The following is a 13,558-nucleotide window of genomic DNA, read 5'->3' as shown; positions in this document are numbered from 1 at the left end:
TAACTTGTACAGATAAGTTTATTACTGACATTTCTTGGTGGAACTGCATTTTATATATTATAATATAATAGCAACGATATAGTTTTTTCCACGTTTGTTTTATTTGACCAATGACCAGGTTTCGACATTTACGACATCATCATATTGGCGAGAGGTTAGACAAAATTTCATGTTAAATACACAACAAGGCAGGAGTTGTAAAACCATGACTTTATATAATTTTTGAGACAAAAAGCAAAATCCATACATATACTTATGTGTTTGTTTATTTTGTTTTATACAGATAAGTAAAAGTGACCAGGTTGTCCAAACAGTGAATAAAGCCAGGTACGCATGATACTGAATATCCGTTGCATCTCCAATATGATTGAAGATCATCTCTAAAGAAAGCGATATAAAAATACACCGTTATTTTGGGTTTTCCGAGGTTGGTCGACCTGCGTCCGTTTACCCAAAAGTGTAAGATCTCATAAGGCGGTATTAATATTATTTATAAGGAATCTATTATTCCATAAGACATTTGCCAACTACACTAAGGTTGACTACTTGGCAATGCGCACAAATGGCAGAATGGACCTGGCACATGTCGTTTGTAAATTGATATTTACTATGTGAATAGAAAAATCTCTTTGCAAAAATAAAGGAAGTTTAATTAACACAAATGCGGACACAAAGCAACTAATGACGCACGGCCACTGCTGCACTAAGCACAGAAGACTCCATCTGCATGAAAAAAGGGAATTCTATACTATTACACACTTTGTTTATATTATAAACCAATAATGGTGAACTTTGGAATCAGATTTTACTATAATTGTATATCCCAATCGAATAAATTAATATTTTGTTGTTTTTCTTGCAAACGACTGCAGAATCTGCAGTATCATCAACCCATATTATTAACACACTGAGGACAGGAAAGGTATTTCTACCTTCTGCGCCGGCCTATGTACACAATTATCAAATCCCATCGCCAACAGTCCGCAGGCGTAAAAAACACCCATACAAATTGTGTTAATATTTTCAAAAAGTCACAAGGATTTTAAAGGCATAATTCACCAAGTACGATAATTACACAATATCATGGTATATATGACATAGCCCGATGCTTTGTTAATGAGTATACATTAAATAACAATCTGATACGGTTGGCCATAACGTCTCATCATGCAATTAAACTCAAATATTCAAAATACATTTAGTTACCGCAAATGTGTTAATATTAATTCAATCAAATATATACAAGTTAAAATATTTACATAATCCGATAAATACTTCTGTGAGATATTATGCATATTATTTATTGTAAATGTCACGAGAGATTAGTGTCGTAGAACCCTGATACATTATGTTTTGATTGCAAAAATTCTTTGGAACGTGATTCACTTTTATGACTTATGAAATCAAATATGAGTGAGAATAATTATTACTAAATTGTATTTATTTAATGCTAGATGAACAAAACGTTTTTTGCCGTTGCGTTTAATTATAAGTACTTCTAAAATAACATTAGTATTGTAAATCTGTTAAAAACTTACATAGGTAGTTTTACGGGCATAATTCTGAAACAGTGACAAGCACAACCGAGTCTTTAAAGAATATTTTAGTCGTAAACTGTGACGGAACAAACAAGATGGATGACAAACCACACAAAAATAGTGACTATCTGTGAAAACCCCAACAAAAACACGAAATTGCAAAAGTGTAATAGCTACTATTCACAGGCAAATGCTCACGGTGGGCCATCCGGTTTATCTACGACTCTTGACGTAATCCTGTCTCTGTCAGTATATTAAGTTAAGTTATTATGTTTAATAGCTACTATTCACAATAAAAGTGTAATAGCTACTATTCACAGGCAAATGCTCACGGTGGGCCATCCGGTTTATCTACGACTCTTGACGTAATCCTGTCTCTGTCAGTATATTAAGTTAAGTTATTATGTTTAATAGCTACTATTCACAATAAAAGTGTAATAGCTACTATTCACAGGCAAATGCTCACGGTGGGCCATCCGGTTTATCTACGACTCTTGACGTAATCCTGTCTCTGTCAGTATATTAAGTTAAGTTATTATGTTTAATAGCTACTATTCACAATAAAAGTGTAATAGCTACTATTCACAGGCAAATGCTCACGGTGGGCCATCCGGTTTATCTACGACTCTTGACGTAATCCTGTCTCTGTCAGTATATTAAGTTAAGTTATTATGTTTAATAGCTACTATTCACAATAAAAGTGTAATAGCTACTATTCACAGGCAAATGCTCACGGTGGGCCATCCGGTTTATCTACGACTCTTGACGTAATCCTGTCTCTGTCAGTATATTAAGTTAAGTTATTATGTTTAATAGCTACTATTCACAATAAAAGTGTAATAGCTACTATTCACAGGCAAATGCTCACGGTGGGCCATCCGGTTTATCTACGACTCTTGACGTAATCCTGTCTCTGTCAGTATATTAAGTTAAGTTATTATGTTTAATAGCTACTATTCACAATAAAAGTGTAATAGCTACTATTCACAGGCAAATGCTCACGGTGGGCCATCCGGTTTATCTACGACTCTTGACGTAATCCTGTCTCTGTCAGTATATTAAGTTAAGTTATTATGTTTAATAGCTACTATTCACAATAAAAGTGTAATAGCTACTATTCACAGGCAAATGCTCACGGTGGGCCATCCGGTTTATCTACGACTCTTGACGTAATCCTGTCTCTGTCAGTATATTAAGTTAAGTTATTATGTTTAATAGCTACTATTCACAATAAAAGTGTAATAGCTACTATTCACAGGCAAATGCTCACGGTGGGCCATCCGGTTTATCTACGACTCTTGACGTAATCCTGTCTCTGTCAGTATATTAAGTTAAGTTATTATGTTTAATAGCTACTATTCACAATAAAAGTGTAATAGCTACTATTCACAGGCAAATGCTCACGGTGGGCCATCCGGTTTATCTACGACTCTTGACGTAATCCTGTCTCTGTCAGTATATTAAGTTAAGTTATTATGTTTAATAGCTACTATTCACAATAAAAGTGTAATAGCTACTATTCACAGGCAAATGCTCACGGTGGGCCATCCGGTTTATCTACGACTCTTGACGTAATCCTGTCTCTGTCAGTATATTAAGTTAAGTTATTATGTTTAATAGCTACTATTCACAATAAAAGTGTAATAGCTACTATTCACAGGCAAATGCTCACGGTGGGCCATCCGGTTTATCTACGACTCTTGACGTAATCCTGTCTCTGTCAGTATATTAAGTTAAGTTATTATGTTTAATAGCTACTATTCACAATAAAAGTGTAATAGCTACTATTCACAGGCAAATGCTCACGGTGGGCCATCCGGTTTATCTACGACTCTTGACGTAATCCTGTCTCTGTCAGTATATTAAGTTAAGTTATTATGTTTAATAGCTACTATTCACAATAAAAGTGTAATAGCTACTATTCACAGGCAAATGCTCACGGTGGGCCATCCGGTTTATCTACGACTCTTGACGTAATCCTGTCTCTGTCAGTATATTAAGTTAAGTTATTATGTTTAATAGCTACTATTCACAATAAAAGTGTAATAGCTACTATTCACAGGCAAATGCTCACGGTGGGCCATCCGGTTTATCTACGACTCTTGACGTAATCCTGTCTCTGTCAGTATATTAAGTTAAGTTATTATGTTTAATAGCTACTATTCACAATAAAAGTGTAATAGCTACTATTCACAGGCAAATGCTCACGGTGGGCCATCCGGTTTATCTACGACTCTTGACGTAATCCTGTCTCTGTCAGTATATTAAGTTAAGTTATTATGTTTAATAGCTACTATTCACAATAAAAGTGTAATAGCTACTATTCACAGGCAAATGCTCACGGTGGGCCATCCGGTTTATCTACGACTCTTGACGTAATCCTGTCTCTGTCAGTATATTAAGTTAAGTTATTATGTTTAATAGCTACTATTCACAATAAAAGTGTAATAGCTACTATTCACAGGCAAATGCTCACGGTGGGCCATCCGGTTTATCTACGACTCTTGACGTAATCCTGTCTCTGTCAGTATATTAAGTTAAGTTATTATGTTTAATAGCTACTATTCACAATAAAAGTGTAATAGCTACTATTCACAGGCAAATGCTCACGGTGGGCCATCCGGTTTATCTACGACTCTTGACGTAATCCTGTCTCTGTCAGTATATTAAGTTAAGTTATTATGTTTTTTTTTATTTAAACTGTGACATCACACCATCACATAGAAACACAAAAAATAACAACTGTTCATACTTACAGAGAAAAAACTTCATCGGAAATTAAAAATGAATTGGATGGTCTGGCATTCATTTGTGTGTGTGTGTACCAGCCATAAATAATTTGGCGATTTATTAAAGGAAACTCTTTTCTGGCACTGCTTCAGAAGAAATAACAATAGACCTTAGCTGAAGTGTATACTGGTTATGAAATCATATTATGTATCGCATATTTACAAAAATAAAAATAAAATAAAGCAACAAAACATCACACTTGAACAGTCCAGAAATGATTAATTTTTAACAACTAGTGGATACGGCTGTATGGCGTCACTTAAGCGCTGCCGGCACTCAGGATGTTCGGTTTCCCGGTCTGCGTTTCCTGAATCCTCGCCAGAGGAATGGGCACTGAAAAAATTATAGTTAAATAAAAAAAATATATTTCACGTGGTGAATACCATTATTTCTTAAAATGTATTGTGAAACGTGTCGCGAAGCATTCCGCATCATTGTAAGATCTCGGTGGCAATATAGATATAGGCGTGAGGCCTTCATCCTTCAACGTCCCAGAAGACAAAACTCTAAAATTTTGACTTAGCGTCATGAAGCGGAATGCATCAAAACACGTGTCAGCATAGATTTTAAGAACAAGTGGTATATATCATGTGAAATTTAAATTGAAAATGGAAAGATATGTATTTGCCACAAAGTGGCTACCGAATCAAATTATGAAAAAAAAATTATATAATTGCGGGTTTAAAGTATTGAGAAGCGCAACGGGGGGAGCTATAAATATTTCGAATGACTAATATTTTGAATAAAAATAATAAATGGACATAAACATAGAAATAAGCGTGTATCGTGTCTTATCATTAAGTTAGTATTTACCTTTAGGCATCCCGGGAACTTGTGTAGGTGCATTTCCAATTATCTGCAACAATCAAACAAAATATTACAGTTGTGTAATATTCATAATGGAACAGTATGATTTAGTTTTATTCTATCTTTATAAAATTAATAAACTTTGTTTTCACCACTTTTTTCATTAATACAATTCAACCTACCGGTTTCAACAATACATTGTCATCATCAGGGTTCATTTTTAATCAAAAACATTAAACACATTAAAATAATTTCACCAAAAACTTCCACACACTCCATGAAAATTGTAAATGTTTTTAATTTATAATTTATTGTTTCAAAGTTTATTAATTTTATAAAGATTTTATAAAATGTACCACAAAGTATCTGCGGAAAACATTCAAGAAATAGTTTTATTCTAAGTAACATAACATCAAGTATCAAAGAGATATAATGACAATTTTATCTTTCTTTTATACCTCTTTTTAGTTACGCCTTACTCAACCTATTTTCCTATTTAAGATTTAGGAAATTAAAGGTGTTTAAACATCTCTTTTTTAATTATTTTTTTTTATATGAAAGAATATAGAAGTCTGAGCATCCCAGGGTTAACGACCTAGCATTTGGCTGGTATTAATGCAATTTGGATGTTCAATAATGGGCAGACTGGCGAACGTTACGTGTATAAAGTGATCACTTAAGTCACCCATTTGGGCATTTGCCAGGTTGTAAGCCTTGGGATGCTCAGACTTCCATCTAATTTCATATAAATAATTTAAAAAACAATAGATGTTTAATCTCAAGTTGAGACACCTATAATATTGACATATCATCCGTAAGGTGAATAATCTAGTATCTGATCACCACACTGAGTACAACTAGTAATAAATAAAAGCTTTAAAGGATAATTTCATATCGAAACGGTTTGTTACTTATAAGCACTAAGTTTATATTCAAACCCCTAGATGGAAGCATGTGTAGCTTCCGATACTAGTCGTTACAGTACATTACGCGAGTGGTAAAAACAAGTGTTTCATTTATAATTTAAATCGTGTCTTACCACAAAGCAAATGCCGAAACAATAAAAAACATAACAAAATATGCGAAACAGCGAATCTAAAACTAAAAGTTTGCCACATGTATATGTTATAGAAAATGTATTATGTTGTACTTAAAAATGTAACTTTATTAAATAAATAACAAAAAAAAACATATCAACCAACTTTTATTTTGTTCTGACAGAATTAACTTATTAACTGATTCTAGTATAAAAAGATCATTATATATAGATAAAATTGTCATCTATTTAGTGGTGAAGTAATTTACCTTATTTATAAATTTAGCGTTCAATTTATAGAGCTCCATTTTAATTTATGTACAAAAAAAATTAACAATAATATACAATTTTGTAAACTCAAAAAATCAGTGTTTGATTTAACATTTAATACATTAAGTAATTTACCTTTGGTACATCAGCCGGCGCGGTGGGCTCGGCAGGCGGGTCGGCAGACGAGGACGCGGCCGCGGGGGCGCCTGGCCTCTGGGGCTGCGCCTGCAGCGACTGCGCCGCCGCCAGCTGTTCCTGCAGCTGCTTCAGCTCCAGAAACTGGCGCTGGAACTCCACTGACTTGTCTGCTATCTGTTGACACAAATAATTAACATGCATCAAATCAAAGTTTACCTTCCTAGTATAGTCGTCAATGCATTTGGCTAACGTGCTGCAGATCCTGGGGTAAAATAAATACACAGAGGAATCTCTTGTTATGCAAAACATTTTTTGTTTTGACTGGCGCAGAATTCCCAGCTCACAAGTTAATGTCGTGAAAAAGGGACTTGACTTTTCTCTGTAACTCGTATTGTGAAATATCGCTGGTTAAGGCAGCAACTTTTTCACATGCTTTTTTTCCCGCTATGCAAATTACTCGTTTTGAGAGGTTCCAATGTAAGTGATTTTTTCCCTCTAATTTTTATTTAATACTATCCGAGATTGGTAACTGAAGCGCAGGGTCGATCACTTTTCCTTCATGTATTTAACGATATAGATAACACTGCTTCTATACGATGCAGTGCCTTATGCTCCATCGGGTACAGATAAAGGTTAGAGGAAGAATGAATTCAATTCAGTCTTTATCTATTCCAATTTCTTTAGTGAGACACCAAACACAACATAGTTTGGATCAAATAATGTATTTGTCATTTTATGTATCAGGATTACAGAAGGTAAAAGAATGATGAAGACCTGCTGAGAAAGATCCGTGATGTTCCTGTTGAGCACATCATTCCCCTGTCTCCAGGCCGTCTGCAAGCTGCTGAGGGCTGCCGAGTTGTTCTGCACCGCCTCCAGTAGACCCTCCACCTTGCGCTACATCAAAACAGTATCATTATCAACTACACAACACACAAGATTGTTTAACTATTCAATAAGCCATTAGATCGGTTTGCATTGTGATTATCCTGATGAAGAGAGAGATTGGGATAAAAAAAGTCAGAAAATGGTTTACACACTAACCACCAAGTTAATGCTTTAAATAAATATTAGTAACAGATAATTTTTGATTAATATTGACAAAGATGACGCAACATTTTAACTCTTTCTCATGATATTCCCACTCATTCAAAACTTTTGTATCATAATTTTAACAATTATTATAAGACGCCAACTGACAAATTACAAATTTCAGCATTAGTAAAAAAAAAACTTTGAACACTCAAAATATTGTGAATAAATTATATGGCCAAAAAATTGACTAAAATTTAAAATGTTATCATTTTCTCTTGAATGTATGTAAATTTTATTTTATTTATTTTTTTGTTTATGAGAAATATTTGTATTTTTATTATTTACAAAAATACTTCAATTTCATACTATTTCTGTGAGCCTAGGCGGCTCATTATTAGAAATAGGTATAAAATGGTGGTAGAGTGGGTTCGAATCGAGAAACTCTGACTCAAGAGTCCGCAACACTAACCACGGGACCACAACCCGACATAAATCTTAAAGAAGAAGATTATAAGTGTACAAAAAATGTAAGATCATAATTATACTTTTACATAATATTTGCAATTTTGTTATTTATGAGGGATGATGAGTGGATTTGAGAGGGATGTTTACATGGTCCGCCTTGTAGTCCTGCGTGGCCCAGCTGATCATGGAGGCGAGCGTGGAGTTGGCCTGCGTGAGGTTGGCGGCCAGCTGCGCGAGGGCGCCGCGCAGCTCCGCCTGCTGCGTCAGCACCGGGGCCAGCTCCGTCTGCACGCTCTTCTCCTCCCGCACCTCTGTGCTGCGATTCCACAGCTCCGTCACTTGCCACTGCACAATCAAATACAATTACTTTACTGTTTTTACTTTTGTCCGATTTGCCCATACCACATATCGCTCACTCCTTTCAACAACGTCATATATCAAAAATCTTCAATTTCCGTTATGCATGTTTTCGGAATGCCCAGAAAATGTACTTATATCCCAGCAAAAGCGGCATATTTTTAACTTAATATTTACCCGCTACAGGGCAGAAAGTGTTGTTTTTGCATTTTGAAGAAAAGGTATTGTTTTATTATTTTTTTAAATATACTAAATATTTTTCAAATGAAGAAAAAACATTCAGGTTTTACCTAAAAAGATCTGTTGCACAGTAAAAATTTCAATAGGTGGCTTGATATTTATTTTAAATACATTTCATAATATTTTTAAACTTTAAAAACGATCTCCTGAAAAATCAAGTTTTTCGATATATGACATTGTTGAAAGGAGTGAGCGATATGGGCAAAAAGAGGATTTGCCCGTACCTGGTACGGGAACCTCAGTGAAGAAATAGCTCAAACTGATTTTACCGTATTATTTTCTATGAGCTCTATGTGGACTTTATCACCCAACGTCAGTATTATTTCCTATGTTTGGAACATACCGTAGTATCATATATTTGACATAAAAAATCCTTAACGGTGCTTCGAGTGATAGCATATAGGTTTTACGTAATGAAAATGGCACCATATATTATAAAAAACTTTTACTATTGTTATTAACCGACTATTATTAGGCTGGTAGAAAAATTATTCTTCTCTCCTTTATTATATTTTTATCTCTTATCCCAGGCAATGCTTTCTGTTAACACGTTGAAAGATATGCGGTCAATTTAATGTCATATACAAAATGAGTGCGATTATTGTACTTAATAAAAACCTAAGTACTTACATTATTATTATTATTATTTATATTTAATCACAAATAGTCACAAAGTATAGTGACTAAATTAAAATTTAATGACAGAAATGTTTAAATACTTATTGCAACGGAGGTGGGAAGCCAAGAGAAGGAAGTAGGTATTGCGAGGCATATCGCTCACTCTTTTCAAGAACGTCATAAATCAAAAAACTTGATTTTTCAGGAGAACGTTTTTAAAGTTGAAAAATATAATACAATGTATTAAAAATAAATACCAAGCCACTTATTGAACTTTTTACTGTGGCAACAGATCTTTTTAGGTAAAATCTGAATGTTTTTTCTCCATTTGAAAAATATTAGTTTATTTAAAAAAAAAGGATTAAACAATACCTTTTCTTCAAAATGTTAAAACAATATTTTCTGCCCTGTAGCAGGTAAATATTAAGTTAAAAATATGCCGCTTTTGCTGGGATATAGTACATTTTATGGACATTCCGAAAACATGCATAACTTAAAATTGTCGATTTTTGATTTATGACATTCTTGAAAGGAGTGAGCGATATGTATAGCTTCTTGATGGAGGTTTCTTAAAGTGATCCTGTTCATTTCGTCAAATGTTTAGTACCATATGGTAATGAAAAGTGATTTGTATCAGACTTTGGGTAATAGTCTAAGCAAAGGGTCACGGCGACAAAGTTATCGGCTGCAAGCTAACATTTTTTGTCTCCATGCCCAACAAATTATCTACATTGTTCTCAATGCCCGGGCTTTGCAGTACCCCTACTTTGGGAATCGCAAGTTGAATATTTACCCATTGCATAGCAGTTTTTTTAAAAATATGTATACAAATATACTGAATTTATCCCCGATAGTAAAAGAATTGCCCTGCCCGGAGGGGAGATGACATGGTTTGTCAAACAATGACATGCTTATATTTTGCACCTGATAAATAAATGTTATAAATTGAATTGAAAAAATAACTCTTTAAAAATGACCTCAGATGTAAAGTTTTGAATTTGAACTGATTTCAGTTGATATTTTAATCGATAGGTTAATTCTATCCTTACAGGGAGATCTTTGGTCAAGTGCCAATAGTAAATTTGTATAAAATAATAAGAAAAAATATATTACCGAAAATCCTCTTTACTGGTTTGTAGATATCACGCGAAAGTATCTTTATAATATGAGCTACCCACGGGTGAAGGTGTGGCTTAAACCGCGGTTGATATGCGAATGAAATACATTCTTAGCCGTCAAGATTTGACAATGAGTTAAAGCATTATTAGCTCTTCTGAATTGATTTAAGGATTATGTATATGGTATCATAACATAAAACTTATGACTTTATACAGCGCGAACTCAACATAGAAGAAGAAGGATATGGATATCTGGGTATTTACAGGCCTTACGATCTGTTATATGAAAACCCACGGGCGGAGGTGTGGCTTAAATCGTGGCTGATATGCGAATATGAAATATTTTTATCCACCAAGATATGGCGGCCGGTGTGCCGATGGGTTTGGTATCTCGCTACTGACCTCCAGGTGCGTGAGGTTGGCGCGCAGGCGCTCGCGGTCGGCGGCCTGCTCGCGCAGCGCGGCCACACCTGCGTCCGAGTCCCGCAGCTGCGAGCCGAAGCGCGCCACGCTGGCCTGCAGCTCCGCCAGCTGCTGCGGCACGGCCACCAGCTCCGGCGCGCCCGCCACCTGCTGCTGCACGCCCGCCAGCCCCGCACTCAGCACCTTCACCTGACACATCGCACACACACAAATCACTCACCGAACCGCAACAACTCAATAATTTCAAAACCTATCTTTTTGAGTAAACAATTAACTCTAGATTTTATAATTAAAAGGTAACTTTGTTTTAATAATAATAATAATAATAATATCTCTTTATTCCAGGTTGACTAAGTAGTGGGTGCAATACTTAGTCAGCCATATATGTTTTACAACATTTTTTTATACTATGAAATTAAAAATAATAAAAATAATGAAAAGAAACGGTGAAAGAAAAAAAAATTAAAATCACTTTAAATATTTTATTATAACTTAATTATAATGTCTACCGGTTTCCAAGCTAACCATATAGGAAAAACATCTAGGAATTTTAACATCCGATGTAAAGAACATACAAGATGCCTTACTAATAATAATTATTCTGAATTTGCCAATCACTTAAAAGAAAATAATCACTCATTTGATAAAAATAAAGGTTTATTTGTATTACACACATGCAATGGAGGACTTAAATTAGATTACTTAGAAATATTAGAAATTAAAAAGGCAATTAATAATAATTTACAACTAATAAATACACAAGTGAATGATTTTGCTAAAAGTCCGTTATTAAATATGTTTCCAATCACTCATCATCCCTGATCCCTTTTGACTGTGACTGCCAATCAACAAAAAAATAAAGCCACTTGAGATCTACCTAAGCTTCTTTCCCTAACCGTCAAATATTTTGTATATTGTTTAGTAGATAGAGTTTTAGTATTCATCAGTCTTGATAAAGAAGCGGTTAGCTTGGTTAGTTATGATAAAATATTTATAGTGATTTTAAAACAAAGTTACATTAAAATTATAAAATGGAAAATCACAAAGTTAGTGCTTCAAATATAAATTATAACTCTAGATTTACTAAGTTTGTGTTTATTTAACCGCATTCGCTCCCTATGTGGAGCGGACACGGTTGGAGGCTTTTCTGTCGGCCGCCAGCTCCCTTGCATCTACCCAAGTGAGGTTGTCTCAACTTAATATAGTAGTCTTACAGGAGAAAGTGACAAACTAGCAAAACGTAAAATGTTCAGGAGGGCCATTTAAGTGACTTTTGCTTGGCAAGAAAATAAACATCAGTGCAATTAGTTATTTTTGACAAGTCAATATATTATACTTTTTTACATTAAGTTAGTAAGATATCAAATAATCAATGATCTCATTTTTGTAAAAAAATGCACTTGGTCACTTTCTCCTGTATGACTAAGATATGAAACATCTATGGTTTTCTCTTTATATGAAAGAAGATGGAAGTCGGAGCATCCCAGGGCTTACGACCTGGTATTTGGCTGGCTTAAGCGTGCTAACTTTATGCACTTTTGCAACATTTACCATTCTGCCCAATATTGAAAATCCATATTGCATTAATTCTTGAAACCTGTATATATGCAATGGTCTCAGAACACATGGGTGAACATGTGGGTACAATTTTCGATAGGTTAAGTATAGCCGATTGTAGCGCCATCAATTGAAAATTTTGTGAGGTATTTATTTAGCTTACTGTGTTTGCACATAAGTGACATAAATTTTTTTATTCAAATTTTATGGTGAGACAGACACGTGGATTTTTATATATTTTTCTAATATAAAGAAGTAATAAAGACAAAGAATTTGAAAAGATGAAAGCCAACCTGTGCGGTAAGATTATCTGTACGCAGAACCAGCTGATCCAGGCGCGCCGCCATCTCCGTGTGATTGTGTAGCAGCTCCTTGGCAGCCGAGTGGCACCTCTGCAGCGCGTCCCCCACGCTCTGGCTGCCCATGGACACTGGGGGCAGAAACAGAGGCAGGGTTACGACGTGAAACACTTCAGAACTATACGGCTGTCCAAATTTAAAACACAGTAAGGGACATTTTTTTTGTAGTACATTTTTATTGCATTTTTGGACTAAGTAGAATCTACTTAGAAGTAGAACATATCAAAATCCCCATGTTCATCGTTAAGCGATTTAGATGAATGATAAATGAAGGAACTTTGTTCAAAGTTTTCACGACCACCTCGAAGAGACGTGCCAAATGGATTGGTCACATGTTGAGACCGAAGGGTTTCCTGCACCTGGCAATAGAGGGAATGATCGAAGGAACAAATGACGGAGGACGCTCACGGCGCGAATATCATTTGACTGATATGTGGATATGGGCTGTTCAACATACGAGGAGCTGAAGAGGGTTTTGCATAATAGACCAGAATGGCGAAGGAGAAGTCATTTGTTGCTGCAGATCAATCCACAAGATTGAGACCATAAAAGGTGTGCTGTTCAGTATTGTTTTTTAGATTTGCACAATCTATCGGATATGGGGGATCGGAACAATTGATGCATTATTTGGAGCTTCTTAAACAACGACACAAACTCTCAAGTGATAGTTGATATCGGGATTACCTGGCATACCACAGGATTGAGACCACAGAGGGAGTTTAGAGTCAGTAATATTAAAATTTCAAAATGGAGACCTTGGGAGAACAAACGAGGCATCAGAAGACCTCAAAAGAGATGGTCCAATGA

At 35.1% G+C, this 13,558-nt stretch overlaps 1 protein-coding gene across 1 annotated transcript in view; it reads right to left on the bottom strand.

Moving 5' to 3' along the window:
• Positions 1-4,438: 4,438 nt before the first annotated feature.
• LOC148312591 (uncharacterized) overlaps positions 4,439-13,558 on the bottom strand; it is a 37,255-nt gene continuing 28,135 nt past the window's right edge. Inside the window, exons 3-9 of the mRNA XM_088276390.1 lie at positions 12,686-12,822; positions 10,815-11,024; positions 8,227-8,424; positions 7,354-7,476; positions 6,577-6,753; positions 5,142-5,184; positions 4,439-4,661 (exon numbers count right to left, since the gene is read on the bottom strand). Coding sequence (XP_088132516.1) covers positions 4,588-4,661; positions 5,142-5,184; positions 6,577-6,753; positions 7,354-7,476; positions 8,227-8,424; positions 10,815-11,024; positions 12,686-12,822 — 962 coding nt within the window. The 3' untranslated portion in view covers positions 4,439-4,587. The remainder of the gene's footprint in view (positions 4,662-5,141; positions 5,185-6,576; positions 6,754-7,353; positions 7,477-8,226; positions 8,425-10,814; positions 11,025-12,685; positions 12,823-13,558) is intronic.

This window comes from Brachycentrus maculatus, unplaced genomic scaffold, assembly GCF_059751285.1.
Source record: "Brachycentrus maculatus isolate JH-2025_06_01 unplaced genomic scaffold, ASM5975128v1 h1tg000038l, whole genome shotgun sequence".
NCBI classification, from domain to species: domain Eukaryota; kingdom Metazoa; phylum Arthropoda; class Insecta; order Trichoptera; family Brachycentridae; genus Brachycentrus; species Brachycentrus maculatus.
Note: the sequence above shows the minus strand (reverse complement) of the source record. Positions and strands in the feature narration are given on the sequence as shown.